Consider the following 25,131-nt stretch of genomic DNA (forward strand, 5'->3'; position numbering starts at 1 on the left):
ACCTTGTTTTGGTGGTGTTACAGAAATCCTGATCTTTATATTAGCTCTACACAAAGATAAGAGTGACCGGAAAGTGCTAACATGTGGAAAACAAGGTTATCTGAAACAAGGAATGTGAATTAATCACATTAATTTAACTACTCAATGAGAAAGTCAAGAAGAAGCTTTTATTAGATTCAACCTTTTGATTGTTCCTAAACATGAGAAGATTCCACTAAACTACAGCTAAGAAATGGATAAGTTTTATATTGTCCATGGAATGAGATTGCATCAGACATTAGATCCATATTTGAACATCAAACAAAATTATCCCCTTTCAATTATATCATTCATCCCAACCTCACGACAGATGCAAGTGGCTTGTTTTAAATATCTAGGAAAGTCTTGTATATATGTCATGGAATCATCTGTAGATAGACCAAGACAAAGACAAGCATTCTGCTCTAAATTAATGCACAAAAATTAAGAGAAATGTAGGAGATAAAGAGTAAAGGAAAGATGAGTGAGGAATAATGTGGAGATTAGGTGCTTGAGTATTTGGGACCATTAATCTTAGCTTTCACTTTCACCACTTTGCTTGGAAATTAGGGTTAGAATCTCAATGGTAAGATGTTGAAGAAGTGTTATGTGAGAAAATAAGAGCTAAATAAAAATAATTAATATACAAGTACCTTTGGCTACCAATGTAGAGCACATTTTGTGTTTGTGAGGTTGTAAGTTATTTGGGAAATAATTCTTAATTTTTTTAAGATTTGACCATTGTATTGTGTGCACACGATTATAGAAAAATATACATTCGGTATAGAAAATAAATACACTCAGTTTTAGGAGACTGATCTTACTATTACTAAAATCTAAGAATTTTTCTTATGCAAATAGCTTAAGTTATTCATATAAATTGAATGCAATTCAATTAGAATACTAGCTACTAGTTGGACTTTAAACCTAAGCATTTCATTCACCTCGACGTTTAGTAAATAGTCACGACTTATAAGTGTTTATTAAAAAATTAAAATGGTTAGATGAAAATAGATAATTATGATAATTAACGATGACACATAGTATATAGAAAATGTCACTCTCACTTTTTTTTTTAAATTATATCAAGCTAGTTCAAGCCGCATTGCTGCTACTATAGTACTACTCATCTAATGTGTTTTTTGAATTTATTATTATTCATGAGCTTAAAGACTAGATATAGGCTGGATAAATGATCAACTCTCCCTAGATACAGAGATATTTAGGCTTTACTGAGCTTTTAGCTGCATAGTCTAGGCTTCAGCTATATGCGTCGTTGAACAATTATTCTGAACCAAATGCTGCCGAAATATACTCTAAGTCATTGCGTTGTCAAGCTGTTCCTCTTAGCTAATCGCATTGTCAAGTCATCAACTAAATCGAGCTAAACCATCAAATTACTAACTATCAAATAATTTCTTCATAATATTAATTTAGGGTTAGAGTTGAACCCACGATTTTCTCGGTCACAGAGAAATTAGAAAAAAAAGGTGGTTTTAGAAAATTAAGAAAACCTCATTCATTTCCTTCCTACTTCAAATTAATCAAACACTCTTGGGTCTGATTGATAAGAAGCTAAGAGAAGAAAGTTATTGCAATATTTAATAAAATTATTTTCAATAAGTAATTATAATTTACTAGTGTTGGATAAAATTAGAAACGTTTAACGAAAGCGGATGGTTTTAAGTGAGATTAGGTGGGTCGGATCCGGATCTCCCAATCGGATTATCCAACGAAGCCCAACCAAGCCGTACCCCGTAGATTCCTTTCCGGCTTTCCCCCACCCTCCTCCCACGCACGTGAACGAACACAAAGGAGACAAAAATAGCGATATCAGACTCCCGTCACCTCCCATTAAACCCACCTCCCATCCCCCGTCCTTCCCGAAGACGTAGACCCGCTGCCTGTGAATCCTCCAAGTCCCAGACCGACCTCTAGCGGTGACGGGATCCTGAAAGCAACCACACAGAGGTGGGGTACTCAAAGCCCAATAAAACAACCCCATTTGCTTCCCCCAAAGCTCTCCACTTGCCTCTCTCTTCCCCGCAGGCCGCAGCTGCTCTCTTCCAACAAGTTGTTGTTCTAGAGTGAGAAAGAAGACCTCCACAAGAGAGAGAGAGAGAGAGAGAGAGAGAGAGAGAGAGAAAGGATGCAGCAGCACCTCATGCAGATGCAACCCATGATGGCAGCCTACACTTCCCCTAATCAAGTCACAACTGATATCATCCAACAGGTGGTGTTCTTTGCCGTGCATTGGAAGTGGGTCGTGTTGGGTTCTTGGAGTTGCCAAATGGGTTGCTTGGTTAAGTAGTTTTGGCATAGTTTATGATTTGGTTTGTGATGTTTGAGTAGTGTATGCTTTGCATTCATGGGCTTAGTTAAAAGGAGCTTCATTTATGATATGATTCATTGGTGAACTTTTACTTTTGCTGAGAAGATTTCTGAATGCTGATGTAAATGCTCATTAATCGATGTGTTGAGCTCTAGTAATGTCCAGTCTGAGAAGAAAAGTCTAAAAGTGTTTGCTCTGAACTCGCCTCGATCGTGGATGAACTGGTTGTTTGTATTCTTCCTTTTTAACATTGTGATGGATGCATCTCTCTACATCAAATGCCAGCGTGTTCCTCTTCTCCAAACATTTTCTGTGATTAGGGAATGTTGAAGTCCTTGGTACCATTTTGTCTAAACTGCATCTAGAAAATTACCTCTCATTGAAACTTCTGTTCCTGGCATTATATATTTTTGTTCAATTTTTTTGAAGTCGATTCCTAATTGTTGATGAAGAGGTACTATATGACTGGGATGTCACCCGGAATCTATTTCTACTGTTCTGTTTAATTGTCAGGCATACAGTAGTAGTACTGTGGGCATTGGAATTTTGGTTTGATTGAAGGGTTTTCTACTTTTTCTTTTCCTTTCTGAGGAAAAAATTGGTATTTTCCCTTGCACTATTTTCCATCTATAACATACTTAAACTGATGTGTGTCAGACATGAATATTTTTCCATTTGGTACCTGGTAGTCAGCTACTAGCTTATTTTTGTATTTCTACTTGTATGTTCTATGCTTCATTCAAGTCTGACAGCAAAACGTTTTAGACTTTAGTAGATTGGAAACTCCCTATTTGTCTGCGCAATCTGCTACTCTAAATTGACTTTTTGGAATTTCTTATCGTTTCCCCTTATTTTAGTTTAAATGCTTTGCTTGGACAGCAATAGGAAATCATAATTTGGCTTTGCCTCATAATGTTGCAGTACCTGGACGAGAATAAGCAATTGATTCTGGCCATTCTCGACAATCAAAATTCAGGGAAAGCTGAAGAATGTGCTGAGTAAGTCTGGAATCCCTTGGGTAACTTGTGAAATTATCATCAGTATAATTACGTCTTACTACCTAATTTGGATTCTTCAGTCTCAAATGCTCAAGAAATTCCTGGGAGTTAGAACCGATACCTCTCAAATAGAACCGGGAAACAATTATTTACTTCAGTAAACCTATCAGCAAAAGATATTTCATCAAACTACTGTTTTATGATTTTCTACTCTAATGGATCCATATTTCATTTTCTTAGTCTTAATCCTTTTCTAAGAGGTACTGTTTGGAGCCTTGGAGTCACCTAGCACTTAGGCACCTAGGTGATTGCACAGGGATTGAGAAAATATTTCATGGATTCATCAACTTGGTAATGACACTTGTCTTTAGGTGTGTCAGTACCAGTTTCTGTTTTATAAGATTTAAATTGTTACAACCAGAAATATGGTATAACTTATAAGATCACTTTACTTTTCGGTGTTAAGGAATTTTAATATAATTTTGTAAAAACTAGGGTATTACAGCAGCCAGTTCTTATTCTCTGAAATCCAAGACATGCTGGCTTTTTGTTAATTACTGTCCACTTATGCTTCTAGTATTTTCATTGGAAAACGTATCTGCAGTCACATGCACTTACATTACTCTGTATTATTGCAAGAGTTTTTCCTTTGGAGAATATTCTAATATGAATTAGATAATATCTAATACCAATTATGATAATATATACCATAATCTAAACAATTGTAGTAGATTTTTACCATATATTCTAACATTCAGAAACCAAGCTAAGCTTCAGAGGAATCTCATGTACCTTGCTGCTATTGCGGACAGTCAACCCCAAGTTCCCACAATTGCCCAGGTATAACAATCATCATGAGATTCAAGTTTTCATTTCCACTGTATACCTCCTGTACTCCTACAAGGAATATATTGTAAGTACAAGCCGGGGTTGTATGGATATGCACAAATATCAAGTGCTTTTAAGTTTTAAATAAGAACTTTTTCATGTATTTTATCAGTGTTCTGTGATTAAGTGGATGGTCTAAGTACGTTACAGTTAATTTCTGATCCATATATTGGAATGAGGGAATCCAAACTACAATCTAGAATTCTTAGTTGTTATCTTTTTTATTGCTTTAATAACCAATCTTTCTCTTTTAGAAACGAGGCAAAATGATAGTATGGTTGTGTCCTCTGTTTAATTCTATGTGCTGTCTCTTAATTTTTGCACATTACTAGTTAACTGATGTTTTCCATGAGTTTCTTTTTAATTTTTTTATTTAAGTGAATCTGTCTAGTAAGGAATAGCACAAGTGCCCATAAAACTGTCCTATATTTTGATAAAAAAATGATATGTATGCTCTGATCCTTGTCCTTTGATATGTGCCCGCTATTTTCAAGACTTAAAATTTTGGGTTCTTTTCTATGTAGTATCGATCCTTGTAAGTTCATCTCTAGGAGTTACTTTTCGACAATAACATTTAGGGTCTGCTCGAATTTAGAAGGCTAATCATAGTGGATTTGCAATAGTAGACATAGAGCTGCACATATCATCAGCACAGATGCCGCAAATTATTGTCAATATTTTTTTATTATGTTTAAAGGGAGTCTCTCTACCAATGTATATCATATATGCACATAAGATAATTTCTAGTTTCAAAGTTTTCACTTCTTCATTTGTTAATTTAGGAGTGGATTCTGCATTTAAGGCGATTTTTATTTTCATCTTTACTTCCACCATCACAAACTATACAAGATGATATTTAGCACTGTTAGCAACAATTTTCAGCTTCTGATTTTAAAGGTCACTTTATGAGTAAATCACAAGCAGAAAGTAAGATCATCATTATCAGTAAGACACTTCCAAATGAACCTGAAGTTCTAGATCTGTTATCTTATCTCACTCTGATCTTCTATTGTTGGCAGTATCCTCCAACTGCTATGATGCAATCAGGCTCTCGATACATGCAACACCAGCAAGTGCAGCAGCAGATGACCCCCCAATCCCTTATGGCCGCCCGACCATCGATGCTGTACACGCAGTCACCCATGTCTGTGTTGCAGCAGCAACAGCAGCAAGCAGCACTCCACAGCCAGCTTGGAATGAGCTCAGGAGGGAGCGGTGGCTTTACCATGCTTCATGGCGAACCAAGTGTGGGAGGCAATGGGACTTTGGCCGCTGGAATGTTCCCTGGCTTTGGCCGCAGCGGTGGAGCTGCTAAGCGAGAAGCTGGGAGTGGATTGCCTACTGAAGGCCATGGTGGCCATTCTGGAGGGCAGGGTGGCAATGCCTCGGATCCTATGTACCTGAAAGGCTCAGAAGGTGACGCGAATTAGTTCAGTTTAATTTCTGCAGACAAGCTTGCTAGCTGGAGGAATATCTTCTTGGTAGTAGATCATACTGGTGCATTGTCGATGGCAATGGCAACCGTACTGTTTCTCTGAGATCGTAGTAGTACGAGCTTGAGTTGAGAATTTATGGTTGTAAATTAGTAGGTTAAGCATTTTGATGCTGCCTTTGGTACTTACTGTATCTGATCTTAAGCTAAGACAAATCTCTACTTTGATCAATTTTGCTTCATATGATCATTGACAGCTTGAGGAATATGAAACTATCTGAAATTAAGCAGCTTGCCAACTTCCTTTCAAGATGTTAATATGTGAAAGATGTTGAAGATAATGGAAGCTGTATGCTTCCCATGGTGCACGCCATCACAGGTTAATGCACTTGCAGGATCAAGAACTCTTCACATGATTAGAGAGTTATTAGGACATAAAAGAAAACAGAAAAAGAGAATCATAGTGATATTGATGACTTAGGAAAGCAGTACAAGTAACAAAGATAGAAATTATAAGAAGGAAGAGGCCAAAAGGATACTATCTCATATTCTTTTTTTTTTGACCCGAAAGCTCTCATTCATTCATTGTCAGATAATTACATTAACGGTGGTTAAAAAGACTCTATAATCATAGCCTTATTATCTTCCTACGTGTCATATCGAGTATTGCCACGTAACCACAGTCCTAGGCAAATTTAGAAAAAGGTTGTGGAATCCACCACGCAATGCCAATGCCAATGCCAATGCCAATATCCAAGTATCCAGCAATCACGTTATATTAATTTATACATTTTATTTACGTTATTTTTTAAAATGTTAAAGGATGAGTAAGATGTCCTTTGAAATTAAAAAAGAGGAATATAGAGAAGAAAAGCCTTGCCACCAAATTGAGAACATCACTGGTAAATGGGGAGAAAAAGAAGCAAAACCTCACGTAGAGATTTCGAGGACAATGATCTCGTATTCTCGTTGACCCAATCTACTGTGGTGCTCGTTCTTGAGCACTTGCAAATATTGACCATATTACTACTCCCTTATAGTGCATCACTCTCAACAGAAGGTCATTGGTCCAAGCCTAGTATGGACAAAGAAAAATAAAAATAAAAAAAGGCTCTATAATATCTCTCTAATAAAATTCTCTCAAGATGACAGGAAACACACCGCCTTGCAGTCTCTGGTCTTCCAAGCATCGGAGAATCTCATCTGCCAAGATCAGTCGAAACCATGGCCTGGACATCGCAGACCATCTACCTAAATATAGCAAGCATCCAATGCAACGAAAAAGACTCAGTTAAATGGTAGTTCTTAACACCACATCTATCATGATTCATATCAAAGAGCAAAATGAAAAAAGTACAGCATATTACAGAAAATAACAATTGATACTATAGCATTTTCATGGTAAAAGATTGCTATATTTCATTTGTACACTAATGAAACAATAGTGATGGATGCATTTCGCAGCAGCAGGACCGTAACAAAAGAAGCAGATAATCTACAACATGGTCAAACTTTCTCACAAAAGAAAGAAAAAGAAAGAAAGAAAAAAAAACAGAAAAAAGAACAAAGAAAAAGAAGGCACATCTATAACATGGTCAAGCTCTGAAGGCCGGAGGCTTTCCCAGCTTGGCAGTACTTTCGAAGCTGGGTACAGTCAGCAAGTTTCCGCTATTGGACATGTAAAAGTAATTATAGTTGATTCTAGTAACCAAGTCTGCGAGATGAGGAAAGTGGCCGACGTTCAGCTTGAATGACAGAATCTGCACCAAATATGAGTTAGTCAGCTTGCTTGAATATCAAAGATTGTTGAAGTTCTAAATCAATCACCAGATTTTCTTGGAAAGATCAAGAGGTGCCGAAAGGCAATTAGCAGACCTACCCTTAAAAGAAAGGAAACACAATCATCAAACTGTTTCTCAATCCTGTCTATTTCCATTTCACACCTTGCCTTAACAGCAGGAGCTGCTCCACCACTACTTAGTGTCTGCTCTATAGCATAAAAGTCCAGTGCCAATCCAAGAATGGTTTTGATTCGACTTGCAATAAGTGCCCACTGCATGCAGGTATCAAATAAACAGCAGTCACAACCATTCTATCACATAAAAAGTTAAAAAAGCAAGCAAACGACATTCAGACCAGCTTATCGGGAGCAACAAAGCACTGGCGCTGAATGGATAAAAGGTATGCCTCATGAACTTCTATGACTTCATCAAGTGAACCAGCAGATGCCATACCACTACAGAGTTCAGTCCATGCACTGTGAAATACCTGTTACAGCAAAACAAAGTAAGTAATAATATCAATAAATGAAACCTATGAATGACAGTTTTTACTCACCTGATCCATCACATATTGATGAAATGCATCAACAAAATGTAGGAGCTTCTGCTGTAATAACAAGTGATGCTTACAATCTTGTGGTTTGCTGCCACGACGCTGCTACAAATATTTGATGTCAAAGTCCAACTATTGGGATAAAATACATCACCAACTTTTCAGGTCAAGGGATAACTGTTAAGTTTACTATCAACTATGTTGCATCAACTATCTAATAAACACAACAAACATTTCATTTGCAGCAGATTTGTCAAATAAGTAGTATTATAACGACAAAAGCTTCTTATTCAAACTTCTAAATAAGAGCTATTAAAAATGAGATCTCGTATAAGTAATTCACCTTTCATGAAAGAAGACAAACCTGTTCACTAGAAGAAATGCAAAAGTTGCTATACAGTAATTGTGCAGACAATTAATGTGGCTGGATGCATTCAATCAAGGAAGACCACTAGCCGAACCAAAACAAAATACTTTTCTTGGTAGGTGTGATTCAATGAACATAAATCCAAATTTCAATTTTATTTGATTCCTTAGAAAAAAAAATCTGTTTCTGGTGGTATCAAAAAAAAACTCACAAAAATTACCCAAATAAGAAAAGCATATGTTAGGTCAGAAAACCAATGCTTATTCCAATTGATGATCAGAAAAGTTTCCAAGGTATCTGTCTAACATGAAATTCTTGCAAGTAAAAACAAAAAGTAAGTAGCATCACTTCATCAGATTCCAGCAATTCCATTTTGAGTGAGGTATTTGGATTCCCTGGAGCACTGCTAAGGCCGAAGAAAGTAACTTTTTTTTACTTATCTGTAAAAGCCTTTCTCAGTTTCTCCCTGTCTGTCTTATGATTTCAAATAGCAACTTGGTTTTGTTTTCCCAAAGAACTGCTAATGCAAAAGTATAATAAAAGTAATAAATAATGCATAAAAAACTTAAACATCTACTTTCCAGCTTGGCCAGAAGAAAACTTTGCATGCTTAAATTTTAGAGAGCAGAAAATTTATAGAATGACAACAATATTAATCAAATCTGCATTCACCTTCCACATCCACTTCCGAGCTTTGTCAAGGACAAACTTTGCTCGCTTGACCTTTAATAAGAAACCCATGACCTTAATCCAGCAAAGAACAAATAAATAATTAGAAAAACTTGGAAGACAACCTAACTATAATTCAAATTAAGTTATACCTGGTTATACTTCTTCAGTGCTTCTGTGTTAGCAATGAGGTCAAGAGGCCAAGAAACCTATCACCAGAAAGATGCTTACACAATTGTAGAGATGACAAGACATTCCTTATTACCAAAGATAAGGCAACATAGAAAGGAAGTGCAGACCTTATATGTGAATTTTAGCATGTCAAGGGCATCAATGCCAAAATTTTGATTCTGAATTTTCTGGGGAGTTGAAATATTTTCCTCTTCGTCAGATGCACTATGTTTTGAAATCGAGACAATCAAAGAATCTGGAGCACTCAGAAGCGTTCTATCAGAAGAATTTTGTATGGACTCCTGAAGCACCATCGGCAAATTTGTAAGAGTGAAAATCTAGAAAACAATATGCAAGTCCAAATACTACATACCTGTAACATGGTATTCAACTCAAAATCATCATCCCAGGAGTCTCCCTTATCAAGCCTGTTAAAAATTACTATCAGGAACTGCTGTAGCAAGTCACCTGAAAAGTATTTAAGTATTTTCACTTTCAAGCCTAGAAGAATATACAATTATAGGCAGAAAAGACCCTAGTATGAGAAACTACCTGACCCTAGCAAGTAAATAGCACGCAATACAAAGAGCTCGTCCATTAATCTCCAACCACCCATCAACTTTTGAAGAATGTATTTACCTATGTGATCCACCTAGGAAGTAAAACCATTGCAGCCCTTAGTAGCAGTATATTAGTAAGGGAAATTTTACAACACTGGTCAAGCTAGCTACCTGTCTCTCTATATATACAGTAAGACATTCCTGGATGATAACTGCAGGATGCGGCGAATCCTTCAATTTGACACTCTGAATAAATTTAAGAATCCTTGATGCAAGTGAGCTATCTTTCTGAAAAGGTAGAATCTCTGATAAAGGAACATCTTCCTGCTTCGAATAAGAGTAATTACCAGCTATTTCAGAAATCTAAAGGATAAGTAGGCCTTAGAAAATTGGCAATACCTGGAAACAGGGAAGAAGAGTTGGAAATGAATACAAGTTTTCCAAAATCCTTGTGTCATCCTCCAAACGAAGGTGCTCCAGTTCATTGAATTGAAAACCACAAGTATAGTCAGTTCCATAGAATCTGGGAGGCATTGCTTTAATTTTTGGACTATTGCTCATCCTTGCATCAGAATATTTACCACCAAAAACAGCCTCTCGCAAGTTCTCATCATTTAGTGGAGGAAGATTTGAACTACTAGATATATTAAGTTCATTCCAAGCAGCTATATTCCTCCCTAGCAATTCTTTGCATATGGTAATGACTGGATTTCCAGGGAAGAACAAATCAAGATGGCATTCTGACATTTTAACAAAATGATTATCTTGCAATGGTGCACTGGGAAGATCCATGGTTTCCAAAACTTCATTTGTAACAGAAGAGGAATTTTTGTCCCTCGTTCTGGAGTCAAGAAAACCCATTTTCTCAGAATCTAAATGTCTCCTCCCTTCTACAGCATCTGCCAATAATTGTAACCAAGTTTTCTCATTATTGACAGAATTCTGTATGTTCTCACCAGCCTCCTTTCCAATTTTTGGTTTATTCAGGATGGATTTGTCCACCAGAGAAACATCAGAGGAGAACATCCTAAGGGTCTCATAAATATGTTCACCATGGTCAAGTAAACCTGCCAAGGACAACAAGAAGGCCTCGGACAGCGTTAAGACTCCCATGACTCGGGCATTGTTTCTGTGATAAACATTAGAATTATATTCTTGAGTGGGACTATCCCATCTAGCAGTTTCATCTACAATTCCAAAGGAGCTAGAAACTTCTGGCCCAAAGCCCACCCGTCGCTGATGGTTAAATAATTGAGAGCCTTTGGAGTCACATCTCTCAAAGCTTTTATTCTTACAGGCTCCAATTGCATAATCATCTTGAACATGTTGAACCAGCTGCAATGATTTTCCAGCAGAAATGATAGACTTGGCTATGTCCTTTAGAAACACAGGGCATACTGCAGCATCCAAAACATCCTTGTTGCCAACTCGCAAAGGATAACTCGTTTCCCAGAATGATGGTTGATCAATGGTAACCATGCCATTGGCATAAAAGAATATCTGCCAAAGAAAGCTATAAAATTACAAAGAAACCGGTCGAAAATCATAGGAAGATATGATCTTTCAAGTGAAGATAGTTCAATCATCTACTAAGATTGATAGGGAGCCGCTAAATTTGAGAAAAGCATATGACATGTCAGATACAGGAAAAGGAATTAACAAAAAATGACCCTGGTATAAGGAAATATAAACTTATTAAAAATTAAAACGAATCCTAACATTAGGAAAAATAAATATGGTTGATCAGTATTATAAACCATCTCAAATACAGAATCAGATATTCACAGTTTTACAAAGAAAAGAGACTGACTGTTAGAAACTACCCCAGAAAATCAAACAATCAAGAAATTAATATCAATACCTCTTCATAAGGATCATCAAGAATCCCATCATAAAGCCAGGAATCAAGCCCCTGAAGATATGGTAGCAAGCTTCCGGTGAACATTGTTAGCATCATATGGTATAGGTCTCCCTGTAGTTTTTTCAGGAAATTAAATGTTATATTGCATATATCAGAAAGAAAAAAATAACAAAATGAGGACAGGTAAATTAATTATTCTACAACCTCGCCACCTTGTACAAGACAGACTTCATTCAGCTTCTTGTAGAGATAGTTAAGAATATGAACAGCCAACTCACATGCTGGCAATGCTGTGGAGTGAAAAAAACCATTTGGAATAGCTCCATACACAACTTGAGACAAATGTTCTGCTCCAGCACAGAGACTGCAAAAAAGATGGATGATCAGAACAAAAATATTACAAGATTCAAAGGAATAAGTTTCTAGGAAGTAGGAAGAGCACATTGTGATGAAGTTTACTGTCCACATATTTATGTTGCTGTATTACTGCCTTAGCATATCCTGTTTTTCCCAAAATTGGTCATGTAATCTGCACTGTGCACTTATGCCATATCCTTATTCAGTATCCATGCTGAGATTGCAAATATATCATCTTGTGAATGCCTGATGTTGACATCCAATATCTCTACAAACAATTGAATTCCATTTCTCTCTTTATCTCCTTCCTTTCGTCCTCTTCATTTTCTATTCCCCTTCTTCCTGATACACTTTTCCTATCTAAATAAAGCACCTGCTTAACTAATGTTAGAACTCAGAACTTATAGCAGTTAAAAGCTTACTCCTACTGTGCCTAGAGGGAGTCTCCTCCCCACCTAATTATGTTAACTATCAGGTCATTGCTCAGAACTTATAGCAGTTAAAAGTTTACTCTTACTGTGCCTAGAGGGAGTCTCCTTCCCACTTAATTTTGTTAACTATCAGTTCGTTGCTAATATCATTTATAGATTATAGTTTACTGATACTAGAAATTTCAAAATCAACTATCAGCGATCGTCCATCATACTCTTGAATCCATAGAATTTCCTTTATCATATAATATGTGGATCATTATTGCCGTGTCAATTAAATGCCACTTAGTTTTAACATCTCCAAGGCACATTCACATTCCAATGTAATACAGTAAATTAGTCACTGATTTTGCTTTGTGATCTTACTAATTATAAACAGCTGGATATGGAAAACACAAACTTTTCATGATTAGTCAGATGGCCTGACACTCCAATTCTAATAAACTATTTGCCAAAGTAAGATAATGGTGTAACCCAATCATGAACAAGATATCATCAATCACCTCGCACTTGATCACCATTATTGTCAAATCACTTATCAAATTTTGCAACACAGGAACTTCCAATTCCTAACAGCATTACTGCATCATTATGCTCAAATCCTTTTCATTAAATCTTCAATGACAAGAATTAAAATTCAATCTTCAATTGTCATATTTTTGTACAGGACCATTGATTGGTAATCCCTTCATCCATGTGATTTCATTAATTACTAGGTTCCATTGTGCCAACAATTAAAAGGAATTAGCTTTCCAGTTATTATCATAGGAAATAACAGAAAGGAGGTCCTTCACACCAAACACTGCAGAGTAATAGTATTACAATGAACAAAAATATTTAACCTTTGCAAGGAATTAATTAATCCCAGAAGTGTTGCAACCTTTCCCTTATGTTCATTAAACAGCTGTTCTTCCTCCTTTACAGCAACATCCCTAAGCCTCTTTCAAAGGAAATAACAGCTATTAGATTGTAACAAACAAGGTCAGTACAATTGTATGAGGGATCACAGGAGACATGCATACCGTGAGCCATAAATAGACAGAATATGCAAAAGCACTTAGGGTAGGAGATTTTCCACCAGAAGACTCCACCTTCAGAACAAAGAGCTCTACTCGCTTCAAGCATGTTCCAGCGAACAAAAACAAGTTTAATACGCCCTTTAGACTTGTCTGTGATATATGAGAAGCATATATCCCATCTTTTGCCAGGAAAACTTTCATATTCTCATCCCAGTAAAGAAAACGAGTACAAAACCCCTGAAGCATTTGCAAGACACCTTGAACCTGGAAATGCAGGGCATTAGGGATCAGTATCAGTACAATCCACAACAAACTTTGATCTCATACAGGGCCTAGGAGGGATAAAATTTACAAAATTACCAATTCACGCTCATCTATCCTGAGATTGGAGGCTGGGGACGCATGAGGAAGGCCCTTTGAAATACTAGCGTGAAGCTTAGTGATAAAGCTTTCAGCAAACTCAACCTTTGGTACATCTGTTCCATATGAGGAAAGAGATAATGGAAGTATGGTCTAACAATTTTCTTTTAGACAAATCAAGATATCCCAATCACACAGAATAGATTAAAAGGTGAGAAATAAGCTTCTTTCACCACACAAACGAGTAAGAATATCTTCTAACAGGAGAACATGTTCCTTTATCTAGTTCTGAACATCTTAATTAGCCTAACCTAAGTAGGAAATTCTCTTCAGTTTTACCACATTTTTTACCAGGTGAATTACTTCATAAAGAAAAGAGAGATGTCAATGATACCAACTCCAGGAAAGTTCAAACCCAGTAGTTGCACTTCAGAATTAAAGCGCGACAATACATAAACTGTCAAGTAGCAAAAAACAATTCCGATTCATTTAAAAGTTAATAGAGACGTGTACCCCGTAAAATAGGTGAGGCCATGCTATTGTCCACCACCGTCACCACGTTGTTTAATCAACTGACCAGAATCACCTCAGAAACAATCTTCATCAACTGCCTACAAAATATACGGAACTAGTATAATAAATCAGATAGATATGTATACATTATTGCCACGATCTTAAAATCTCACCACTTGAAAGATCCGGATCCGCCAAGCTCAGATTTTGCAGCTGAAGTTAGATTGATCAATTCCAGGAATGAGAAAGAATTGCTTGCTAATATGAGAACGAGATGAAAAAGATGGCAGACGAGCACATTTGAAAACCTAAAGCGACGAAGTGCACGGAGAAGAAGAAAGAGAAGGGAAACAGAGAGGCTTTTTGAAATCGAAACCCTACATTAAGAACCACCGATAGATGTTAGCAGAAGAGAGCAAAATAACAATAACGGTGACGAGAGGGTACAACCCGGCGATGACTTAGAACTGTACTTCAGTCTCTACAAGAATGTAGTAGTCGGCAGAGACATTTCTAGCGGTGGGAGAAGCCGGCGTAGGTGTCGTAGTCGGCGGCTACGCTCTCGTCGGAGCCGGGGAGCGAGCGAGAAGAGGGAGGGAGCGAACTCGAATTGAGGAAGAGGTTCAGGGCCATAGACCATTCGCCGTAGTGATGTAATCGGGTCGGATTCAGTTTGACATTGGATAAAATTAAGCAGGAATTATAATGGGTGACCCGAATCCGATATCCAGTCGTCAGACTGCTCCTTGCGCAGGGTTTAAGGCTGCCCCGAGGCAAATTAGGGCTTTGGAAGAAGAAGAAGTTGCCAATAATTAGTTCGATTGATTCGATTCGATCCAGCGATGAGGTGGGATCGGTTGATCTCCTTCAATCGGGTGATTAAAAGCAGTGTATGCCACCAACGTTCCAGCTAATTTTCGAATTTTGGTTCCAGCAACGGCTATAAAGATGGCTCTTTGATTTCCTATCTCTTGTGATTGTTTTGATCTAGGGCTCGAATGCTCTTCTCCGGTGGTATAGCACAGTTGGGGCCAAGGGTCCCTCGATTCCTGGTATCAGGGACATCATAGCAGTCGCCTCGGGGAAAGGCGGCGTTGGCAAGTCCACAACTGCAGGTTTTCTCTTGATAATTTTAGCTCTTTTCTTGTAGTCAGATTGTAAATTTTGTTTGAACACTGTTCATTGAGGGCATTAATGTTTCTAGATTGTTAAAAGGAGGTTGATTCTTTCTTGAAGTAGGGCTTGATGAAATGGAGATATGCCTCTAAGCTCAGATTTACTTTCAGAATTTGGACAATTAAATCAAACATTAGAAATGGTTGTATTTGTATCCTTGCCATATACATCTGCTTCTTTTCATATCCATGCACCTTAGCACATTGACATTGAAAAGGGCAACTGAGTTGTTAGTTTCTTGTCAGCATTGATTTCTCCAAACCTGATTTCCTTGTTGCTGCAGGGGTTCACAATCTTTCCCTGATTTAACTTGGATTTCTCTTTCCTGCAATTTGATATCACCACTAATGATGATTTATTTTGCTGGGGAGTAGAGTATCATTAAAGGATACTATGGGAAGGAGGCATATTATTTTACTTTAGGGAGATCTCGCGCACGTTTTCTCACCTATATAGAGCTTTATAGAGTTTTACATTATCCAAGATATCATGATAACATGTTGACTTTGCTTTATAATAGCCTTTAACCTTGAATTTCTTTGCAGTTAATATATCTGTTGCTCTTGCAAAGGCATGCCAACTGCAGGTGGGTTTATTGGATGCTGATATATATGGGCCATCTATTCCTACAATGATGAATCTCCACCAAAAGCCTGAAGTGGGTGAAGGTGCCAACTCCTTTTCCTGCAAGTTTTCTTTCAGAATTTGGATTATTATCTTACTGGCCTAAATGCTTAGGTAATCCTATTTACTTTTTCTAATAGGTGAGTTTAGACCCTCTTCTTAATGTATCTACTCAGTTTAAAGAATTGAGTCATGTCTTATCATGCTATGTAACAGGCAAGAAGACCCTTCTAGCATCTGCTTTGTGTAAACTTTTTTGGGTCAACCTTGACTCTGCTTTAGATATCTAATTGCCTGATACACTGATGCTCTACATTCTACTGATTCTGTATTTTGTCTCACGACTTATTTTCTTGCATAAGAGAAATAGTTATTACTTTTTAGGATCTCATAAAATAATTAGTGCCATCAGGATGTGAATCCATCCACTTGTGGATCTTATATTAGGTAACCTGAAATGACATGCTATGCATGTTGGTTCTGCTCCAGCATGGTTACTATTAGTTTGCAACTGTTAGCTTAGATACTACCAAAGCAACTATGCATATTGTATGTAGGACCAGCCAGTTTTGATTCTTTTGAAGATCCATTTTAAATCTTCAATTCATGTCTCTTATTGTAGGAATAATTTTACAGTATCTATCTTGACATGAGCTCTGTGTCAATTCCGTATTATCCTTTTATTTTCTCTTTTCAAGCAGCAGGTCATATCCTTGCCTCTTGTATCATCTGCAGCATTTGAATCCAAAAAAGTATGACTAAATTTTTCGCCTAATGGATAATTGTTTGTGTATGACTATTATTGTCAATCTGTATATATCTGCACAATTTTCGTATATGATTATCTTCATGTTGAAATTCATCAAATACTCAAAAGAAAAATTATCCAATACACCCTTTTGCCTTGCTATATTGGTCGGTTGGTCCCAGTCTTTATTTATTACTGTCATGTTGATTATTTTCTCTTTCAAATTGCTGCAACTCACAACTAAATGCTTTTGGTTAGGGTTTGATTCTTGTCACTTAACCTTGTGCAGATCATAACTTTGTCATCTTGTCTTAGCAGACATGAAGATGATTCCTGTTGAGAATCATGGAGTTCGATGCATGTCCATTGGGTTTCTTGTTGAGAAGGATGCTCCAATCATATGGAGAGGTCCTATGGTTTGTTTTTAGCATGTTTTTTTCTCCTCTAACTATTGTGGAGAAGTTATTTCCGTGCTTTTGTCATTTGGTAGCCATTGTAATATATATGTTCCTTAAAATATTTTCTTAATCAGTTTTATGTGGTTACAACTTGAAGGATAGCCATTTTTTGTTGAGTTCACATCTCACACGTATGTTGACAGAACACATTCCTCATTAATTGTTAGATGTTGACACAACTGTAGCATGATTTATCACAACATATAGATAGACCTTTTTTTAAAAAACTTAACTGAATTCTTCTCATGTTTCACTAGTACACATCAGTACTGAAGTCTGTCAAGTATGGCAAAATCTTTCTTTAATTCATTTGAGCTATATTGTTAACCTTAAAACTCTGTGCCTTTTCTTGTAAGACTAGCATTTTCTACATCCAAGCTCATTTTTCTCTTTAGGTAATGAGTGCTCTTGAAAAGTTGACAAGGGGAGTCAGTTGGGGAAATCTTGATGTTCTTGTTGTCGATATGCCGCCTGGCACTGGGGATGCTCAGATTTCTATTTCTCAAAGACTTCAGTTATCTGGTAATTAGAAATACTAATATTTTGACCGATAATATTGAGGTTGTGGGTGACATGGTGGTGATTTTTTCAGGTGCTCTGATTGTTTCAACTCCACAAGATATTGCATTGATCGATGCCCGAAGAGGAGCCAACATGTTTCGTAAAGTTGAAGTTCCTGTATGAAAATTTCTTGCATTTTCTTTAACTTTCACGCTATGTTAGTATAATTTTTTAAGCTAATTTCTCTCTCTTGCTCTCGCTTTTCATAGCTAAACTTCTTAAGCCTGTTTTAATTTTAAATTTGTAAAATCGACTTTATTCAACTAGGGATTCATCTTTGTCCTTTCTTTGGTCCAACTGTTTTTGCATTCATCTCCTGGGTGATCCCAGGACTTTTGCTACAAGTGGGCATCCTTCTTGAGGATTGGTCATTTCGATGGCATCAAGATCTTAGTCTTGAAGACTGATCTAAGTGACAGCCTACTTTGGCCAGCTGAGACCCAACCTCTATACTTTGGTTGGCATGAGCTGACCAATAGGATTTCTAGATCAACCAAGACCAAGTTAGGGGATGGAAAGTAGGGTACTCAGGGTTCTCCTAATTCAGCACATGGCGATCAACCACCACCCAGCCCTCCTAACTGATGATCGACTGACCATAGAGACTGCTGGAGAGGAGAGGTATGCTTGCCCTGCAGGTGGAAAGTGAGGGATTGGGACCTCAATAAGGGAGGGATTGGAGAGAACCAAATCATGAAGAAAAGAGGGTTGCACCAACAGGAGGTGCTAATGATGGAAAAATTGTTGAAGGCTTTGTGGACTAGGTGATAACATTTATCTATATTTTATAAGCTGTTGATATATCAGATAGGGACAGGCTCATAAGGTTTCAAGTTTACCTAAGCCTGGCCTCAAAACTAATCAAGGGTATAAATCTTAAGCTGGCTACATACTGTATGTTGAATCTCTGTCCCGCCAACACAAACCTCAGCTGGGTGAGCATGTCAGATTGATTAGGAGTAATGCCTAATCCTATTTATACTCCTAATATTGACATATTCTGCAGTAATAATCTTGAAAATCTACTAAGTTGATTTAGAATGGTAGATTACTTTGATAAATATTTGGATAAGAATTTCAGTAACCATCTTCTCACAGCCTTCATGTCACAAAAACAATGAAATCCTAAGTCTATTTCGTGTTTGGCTTCTAAACTTAGCATAGTAATTGGGAACAGAAATTAGTAAGTGAGAAAGGAAATTCAAGCATCGATCTGGATTCATTTAAGTGGTGCAACCTTGTCCTTTTTTATTTCTCACAGTTAACTTGTACCTTTGCAGATCTTGGGACTGGTTGAAAACATGAGCTCCTTTAAGTGCCCACACTGTGGTGAAGAATCACACATTTTTGGACGAGGTGGAGCACGACAAACAGCAGAAGACATGGATATGCAGTTCCTTGGTGAGGTTGGTGTACATCAGTCATCACCGTCATAATACTTAGTTGCAACCTTGTTATACTGTCCATGTGCTCAGTCACATTATGTTAGTCCATTATAATTGGTTGAAGTACTAAATTTGCTACAATACCAGAATAGTTGCAGCATTTTGAATAAAAATGCTCCTTTAGATTCAGTATTTTGGGTCCAACTTTTAATGAATGGCTCTTGCTCTTATCCTGTTACAGATACCCTTGGAGCTAGATATAAGAAGCAGTTCTGATGAGGGCTATCCAATTGTCGTATCCTCCCCTCAGTCTGCCTCAGCAAAAGCATACATTAATGTAGCTGAAAAGGTGACCTACAGGCTCAAGGAGTTGGCGGAGGAACGTTTGATGGGCCCACAGATCTCTCTGTGAAATTCATCAGCTATCAGTTTTGACTTGTTGTTCGAGAGAAATGCTAATGTTCTGGAGAAGTTTAGTAGATAATTTTGAAGGCAGACGTGCTAGTTAATACGAGAACGTGACATGATGTGTATGAATATCTGCTACTTATGATGACTCTAATATTAATGTTTTATTTCAGATCAAAATTTATGAACTATTAGTTTTGGCAATCTTGATGTTCTCGGCGATTTTGGTAATTATAGTTTGTCTTACTTGCATGCAATCTCTATGTGATTTTACTGTACTACCTAGCAATCATATTATCCAGGTTTCAAGCTTGATAATAGTTCATTTTAGCGATAAAAGATTAAAAGATAGTTGTCCCTTATTATTTTAAACAAGGATTGCCCAATATTAAATAGTTTTGACATATCAAAAATAGTTTTTAAATCTTTCTAAGACTTTAAAACAGGTTCTAAATTATTATGAGTTTCTCTTCTTTTGTTACGAACCAATTCTGAAATAATTTAGATGGAAGAAATTTTTTAAGAAAATTGTGAAAATTTATATATAGATAGCCTCAGAAGTTAAGGTTATAATAGATTTGGTTTCACGAGAATTCGACATTTGAATGAAAATTTATAGATGAAACAGTAAAAAAAAGTCGAAACACCCATAAGATAGAGTGGCTATCAGTGGAGAAATATGATATACTCTTAAAAAGATAAAAATAATCTAACGATTATGGTAAAAGATAAGGATAAAAATATTAACTCAGATTTATTTAATGATAATTATTAACACATATTCACTTCTATTTATAGGAGTAAAAATTCGAATTAGATCCACATATAGATTATCCGATTTATTTAAAATAATAAGATAAAATTAACTAACTTAACTCAACTTAATCTATCCAGTAGGATAGTTATATCTTTTCTCAAATTCTTTTTATTGGGTATAACTTAATCACAAAAAATATAAAAATGTCATGAAATGGAGATACTCTCTCCATATCATACCCATCTAACCAACTTTGCATGATTTGATATATATACTTCTCCAATAATTAGGGACAAATATCTCTCTCTCTCTCTCTCTCTCGAAAGAACCCAAAAAAATTAAAAAAAAAAAAGAAAAAAGAAGAAGAAATTCATGTGGATTTCATGTACTCAAAACAAGCACTAGCATCTGGTAACTGCTCTTATCTGGATATATAAAGCTACCATCACACCTTATCTGTGTGTATCCATCATATCTTGTTCAAGGGACTAGTGTATGAAGTATCACACTAATCCAAGTGGTTGCCACATCCAATATAGAAGTTTTGGGACATTTAAAAGTGTTTAAATGCGATAATTAAGTCATGATCTAAGCTTGGATCAATCTATTTTTACTATTATAAGAGCTTAAACTGTGTGTTTGATCTTGGAATAACTTTAGCTAATAATAATTCAAGTGGATATATATATTTTTTTAATTTTCCGATCTAATACCAATTGTTTGAGTATCATTAGGACTTTGATTAACAGCAAATTATCTAGTTAAATCCGTAAAGGGGTAGTATAGAAAATTGAGAGGAGGATCACACAAACATACAGGGGTAAAAGAGTAATTTAGGGATAATAGATAAGGGGGTACCTCTCTATGTTGACCTAAATGCCCTCTTTTTCTTCACCGCCGTAGCCTTCCCCTTCCTTTCCCAAACCCTCTTCTGCCCTTTTGCCCCTGCAACACTTCTCCCACTCCTCTCCCTCTCATCTCTCTCTTTCTCTCTCTCTCACCCTTGCCCTTCGCCTACTAAATCTCTCTTCTCTCCCTCTACCCCTCGTTCAAATCTCTCTCATCTTCGCGCCCAACTCCCGCCGAGCCGAGGGTTTGCCTTTCCCCCAACTCGATTTGAAGGGAAAGGAAGGGCTTTTCCTCGTTTCCTCGCAGATCTCTTCTCCGTCTCTTGTGTTTTTGCTGATTCCTTTCTGGGTATTGTTCCTTGGACTCTGTTCTCGGATTTCCCTCAAGAAAGATGGGATTTTGATCGAGGTTTGTCTTGCGAGAGGCGGTCACTTCCCCAGTCCATTGTTTGAGGTACTGTTTGTTCTTCGCTAGTTTTGTTGTCCTTTGTTTTTTCTTTGAGGTTTGCGGCTGAATTCTTCATGTCGGAGGTCGCAATGATAGTAAAAATCATAACTTTATCAAGTTTTTGCATTTTTTCCCCTACGTCTCTATTGTGCAGATAAATTTCGTGGGAAACAACATTTCTGTGTTGTTTTTCTATTCCGTCAAGAGGCGTTGGGGGTCTGGCGAGGTTTTGAGCTCACAATTGTTATTTGTCGGGCGATTTCCACATGGCCAACAATGATTTGGTTCTTGGCCAGAACCCTGATTTGGCCCTCGGCCAGAACCACCATGATCTAGTTATGGGGCAAGGACATGGATTGGGCCTTGGGCAGAGGCACAATCTTGGTATTGGACATGACCATGATCACGAACTTGGGCTCGGGCATCATGACAGTCGGTTGGTTCTGGGTCATCACCATCCCCATGATCACGACCACCACGGTCACAACAATGAGCTTGCACTGGGATATAACCATGATCAGGATCAGGATTCCCTTGGTGATCAAAATCATGAATTGGGTTTATCAGATAACCATGAATTGACTCTTGCGGAGTCACATGATCTTAGTGTTGACCAAAACCTGGATCATCTGTCGGTTGATCATGCACAGGAGCTAGCCCTCCAAACCACGCATGAGATGTCACAGCCTCTATTGGTTGCTCCACCTGTCTTGCAGTCACGCAGAGCCATTGTGAGCGTTGACCATCAGCTCACTGTGGGCCAAGAGTTTCCTGATGTCAAGAGTTGCCGTAGGGCTTTAAGAGACACTGCCATTGCTTGCCATTTTGAGATTCAGACAGTGAAGTCAGACAAGACACGCTTCACAGCCAAGTGTGCAGCCGAGGGATGTCCGTGGCGCATCCATGCTGCAAAGCTCCCTGGCGTCCCTAGTTTCACCATTAGAACTATCCATGACCAACATACTTGCAGCGGGATCAACCATCTTGGGCATCAGCAGGCATCTGTCCAGTGGGTTGCAAATTCTGTTGAGGAGCGGCTTCGTGAGAACCCACACTACAAGCCTAAGGAGATCCTAGAAGAGATACACCGCATGCATGGGATCACTTTGTCCTACAAACAGGCTTGGAGAGGCAAGGAGCGGATCATGGCTGCTGTCCGTGGGTCTTTTGAAGAAGGATACCGCCTCCTGCCCCAGTATTGTGAACAAGTGAAAAGAACAAATCCAGGAAGTATTGCATCAGTTTATGGCAATCCAGAGGATAATTGCTTCCGCCGTCTTTTTATCTCTTTTTATGCTTCAATATATGGTTTTGTTAATGCATGTCGTCCATTAATTGGGCTTGATAGGACCCTCCTGAAAAATAAGTACCTTGGTACATTGCTTTTCGCCACTGGATTTGATGGAGATGGTGCCCTTTTTCCTTTAGCATTTGGAGTTGTTGATGAGGAAAGTGATGAGAACTGGATTTGGTTCTTATCTGAGCTGCATGCTTTGCTGGAGGCCAATACAGAGAATATGCCTAGGCTCACAATATTATCTGATAGGCAGAAAGGTATTGTAGATGGAGTGGACTTTAACTTCCCGACTGCTTTTCATGGGTTCTGCATGCGTCACCTTAGTGAAAGCTTCCGGAAAGAATTCAGCAACTCACTGCTTGTCACGCTCCTCTGGGAAGCTGCCCATGCTCTTACAGTTATAGAGTTTGAAGCTAAGATATTAGAGATTGAAGAAATTTCACAGGAGGCTGCTTTCTGGATTAGACGCATTCCACCTCGTCTCTGGGCAACAGCTTATTTTGAGGGAACACGGTATGGACACTTGACAGCGAACATAGTCGAATCACTAAACAGTTGGATACTTGAAGCTTCTGGCCTTCCAATAATTCAGATGATGGAGTGCATCCGTCGGCAGCTGATGACGTGGTTTAATGAACGGCGTGAAACGAGCATGCAGTGGACCACAATCCTTGTCCCATCCGCTGAGCGCCGTGTATCAGAGGCCATAGAGCGTGCACGGGGCTATGAAGTTGCAAGAGCAAATGAGGCAGAGTTTGAAGTGGTCTCTCCTCATGAAGGAACAAATATTGTGGATATTCGCAATCGGTGCTGTTTATGTCGCGGATGGCAGCTATATGGTCTTCCTTGTGCTCATGGTGTAGCAGCACTTGTTTCTTGCAGACAAAATGTTCATAGGTACACGGAGAGCTGCTTTACTGTTGCAACTTATCGGAAGACATATTCACAGACTATACATCCTATTCCGGACAAAAGTCTTTGGAATGAATTATCTGATGCAGGCCAAAATGGAGAGAATAAACTTGAGATATTCATAAATCCACCCAAATCATTGAGGCCTCCTGGTAGGCCTAGAAAGAAGAGAGTTCGGGCAGAAGACCGCGGCCGAATTAAGAGGGTTGTGCACTGTAGTCGCTGCAACCAAACAGGTCATTTCAGAACCACTTGTGCAGCACCTATATAACAGCTGCATTTTCTTTCTCAAGTAGTAGTGAGGACGTTGTGAAAAGTTAGGTGTGTCTACTATGTTAGCATGGATGGAGATCTTTTCTTTTTGTATCCTTATGTGATTTTAGGTTATGTCCTAGGTTCTCCCAATGTATTAATAATGGGATGCTCTTAAATTTAGTATTGAATCAGTGGAACCGGATGGCCAATTCATTTACACTACAATAGAAGAATAACCAGTTAATTTGAGTGAAAGAGTTCTTAATATTCTTTTGTCATAAAGTGTCTTTCTCTACTTCATGAAAACCATAACTCTGCAGTGTGTAATACCTTTTATTTCTTGGCATACGTTAGACGATTGATTACAGCAAGATTATGATTTGCTCGTATCATAATTAATTGCAATATCTCAAGAATTGGTAACTTTGAGATTTTGCAATTAATCTCCAAAATATCACAATCAATCATAATATTGTCATAGTGAAATCTAAATTGAGCAAATTCACTTGTAAATATAACAAATTGAGTAAATTGTAATCTCAATCATATAATAATCTTGAGATGTTGTAATCAATCTTCAAGATATTACAATAAATCATAATAGTGTCATGATGAGTCTAAATTGAACAAATTCACTTGTAAATCGCATATAACAAATTAAGCAAATCATAATCTCGCTCATGATAATCTTGAGATATTGTAATCTATCTCCGAGATATCCCAATCAATCATAATAGAGACTGTATTGGATCTGTTTGACCAAATATAACATCATAACGAGTCTAAATTTCATGAAACTCTTCAGATATTTAGTTGGCATTTTTTTTTTGTTCAATTTGTTAGTATAATTTGGTTGATCTGTAAGAAGATCACAAGCTTGAAGAGATCTTGTCATGAATCTGCTGCTCATACATATACAATCTTTTACCTGAGACTGCCATTGA

At 37.6% G+C, this 25,131-nt stretch overlaps 4 protein-coding genes across 11 annotated transcripts; 3 read left to right on the top strand and 1 right to left on the bottom strand.

Moving 5' to 3' along the window:
* The first annotated feature begins 1,935 nt into the window (after nucleotides 1-1,935).
* Nucleotides 1,936-5,959, top strand: LOC140761910 (GRF-interacting factor 1-like). The gene is made up of 4 exons (XM_073099441.1): nucleotides 1,936-2,251; nucleotides 3,272-3,348; nucleotides 4,107-4,188; nucleotides 5,256-5,959. The coding sequence occupies exons 1-4, from the start codon at nucleotides 2,168-2,170 to the stop codon at nucleotides 5,664-5,666; spliced, it is 654 nt and encodes a 217-aa protein (XP_072955542.1). The 5' UTR covers nucleotides 1,936-2,167; the 3' UTR covers nucleotides 5,667-5,959.
* A 1,065-nt stretch (nucleotides 5,960-7,024) lies between these two features.
* LOC140762981 (uncharacterized) lies at nucleotides 7,025-14,939 on the bottom strand. 7 transcript variants are annotated; one of them, XM_073100983.1, is made up of 20 exons: nucleotides 14,784-14,939; nucleotides 14,609-14,687; nucleotides 14,484-14,523; nucleotides 14,311-14,408; nucleotides 13,798-13,913; nucleotides 13,441-13,701; nucleotides 13,261-13,358; nucleotides 11,835-11,994; nucleotides 11,631-11,741; nucleotides 10,169-11,269; nucleotides 9,941-10,093; nucleotides 9,762-9,861; nucleotides 9,583-9,677; nucleotides 9,338-9,511; nucleotides 9,191-9,247; nucleotides 9,042-9,113; nucleotides 8,006-8,104; nucleotides 7,805-7,936; nucleotides 7,548-7,721; nucleotides 7,026-7,428 (listed from the first exon to the last, which is right to left on the bottom strand). In XM_073100983.1, exons 4-20 carry the CDS (start codon nucleotides 14,330-14,332, stop codon nucleotides 7,264-7,266), a joined length of 3,090 nt encoding a protein of 1,029 aa, XP_072957084.1. In that variant the 5' UTR covers nucleotides 14,333-14,408; nucleotides 14,484-14,523; nucleotides 14,609-14,687; nucleotides 14,784-14,939; the 3' UTR covers nucleotides 7,026-7,263. The 7 variants fall into 7 exon arrangements, with proteins under 7 accessions (XP_072957086.1, XP_072957084.1, XP_072957085.1 ...); XM_073100984.1 differs by having other exon boundaries at nucleotides 14,761-14,931; XM_073100981.1 differs by having other exon boundaries at nucleotides 14,484-14,687.
* Nucleotides 14,940-15,061: 122 nt separating this feature from the next.
* On the top strand, nucleotides 15,062-19,893 carry LOC140763459 (iron-sulfur protein required for NADH dehydrogenase, mitochondrial). 2 transcript variants are annotated; one of them, XM_073101659.1, is made up of 8 exons: nucleotides 15,062-15,200; nucleotides 15,302-15,425; nucleotides 16,032-16,154; nucleotides 17,177-17,274; nucleotides 17,712-17,838; nucleotides 17,909-17,994; nucleotides 19,158-19,278; nucleotides 19,504-19,893. In XM_073101659.1, the coding sequence occupies exons 1-8, from the start codon at nucleotides 15,153-15,155 to the stop codon at nucleotides 19,536-19,538; spliced, it is 762 nt and encodes a 253-aa protein (XP_072957760.1). In that variant the 5' UTR covers nucleotides 15,062-15,152; the 3' UTR covers nucleotides 19,539-19,893. The 2 variants fall into 2 exon arrangements, with proteins under 2 accessions (XP_072957760.1, XP_072957758.1); XM_073101657.1 differs by having other exon boundaries at nucleotides 19,158-19,283; nucleotides 19,504-19,890.
* A 1,433-nt stretch (nucleotides 19,894-21,326) lies between these two features.
* Nucleotides 21,327-24,447, top strand: LOC140763376 (uncharacterized). Its single transcript, XM_073101546.1, has 2 exons — nucleotides 21,327-21,729; nucleotides 21,878-24,447. Exon 2 carries the CDS (start codon nucleotides 21,990-21,992, stop codon nucleotides 24,201-24,203), a length of 2,214 nt encoding a protein of 737 aa, XP_072957647.1. The 5' UTR covers nucleotides 21,327-21,729; nucleotides 21,878-21,989; the 3' UTR covers nucleotides 24,204-24,447.
* The last annotated feature ends 684 nt before the right edge of the window (nucleotides 24,448-25,131 follow it).

The sequence above is a fragment of the Typha angustifolia genome, chromosome 7 (genome assembly GCF_048772165.1).
Source record: "Typha angustifolia cultivar Huaian chromosome 7, ASM4877216v1, whole genome shotgun sequence".
Classification (NCBI taxonomy): domain Eukaryota; kingdom Viridiplantae; phylum Streptophyta; class Magnoliopsida; order Poales; family Typhaceae; genus Typha; species Typha angustifolia.

Bases quoted from the DNA above. Each gene is read 5' to 3' on its own strand.
- LOC140761910 (XM_073099441.1), top strand. From the start codon at position 2,168: ATGCAGCAGCACCTCATGCAGATGCAACCCATGATGGCAGCCTACACT. The intron at 3,349-4,106 runs GTAAGTCTGGAA...TCTAACATTCAG, and splicing joins AAAGCTGAAGAATGTGCTGA to AAACCAAGCTAAGCTTCAGA. The intron at 4,189-5,255 runs GTATAACAATCA...TATTGTTGGCAG, and splicing joins AAGTTCCCACAATTGCCCAG to TATCCTCCAACTGCTATGAT.
- LOC140762981 (XM_073100983.1), bottom strand. From the start codon at position 14,332: ATGGCCTCACCTATTTTACGGG. The intron at 11,995-13,260 runs GTTAAATATTTT...TCTTTTTTGCAG, and splicing joins TTAATTAATTCCTTGCAAAG to TCTCTGTGCTGGAGCAGAAC. The intron at 9,862-9,940 runs GTAGCTAGCTTG...TTTACTTCCTAG, and splicing joins CTGTATATATAGAGAGACAG to GTGGATCACATAGGTAAATA.
- LOC140763459 (XM_073101657.1), top strand. From the start codon at position 15,153: ATGAGGTGGGATCGGTTGATCTCCTTCAATCGGGTGATTAAAAGCAGT. The intron at 15,426-16,031 runs GTTTTCTCTTGA...ATTTCTTTGCAG, and splicing joins TGGCAAGTCCACAACTGCAG to TTAATATATCTGTTGCTCTT. The intron at 19,284-19,503 runs GTTGGTGTACAT...ATCCTGTTACAG, and splicing joins ATATGCAGTTCCTTGGTGAG to ATACCCTTGGAGCTAGATAT.
- LOC140763376 (XM_073101546.1), top strand. From the start codon at position 21,990: ATGGCCAACAATGATTTGGTTCTTGGCCAGAACCCTGATTTGGCCCTC.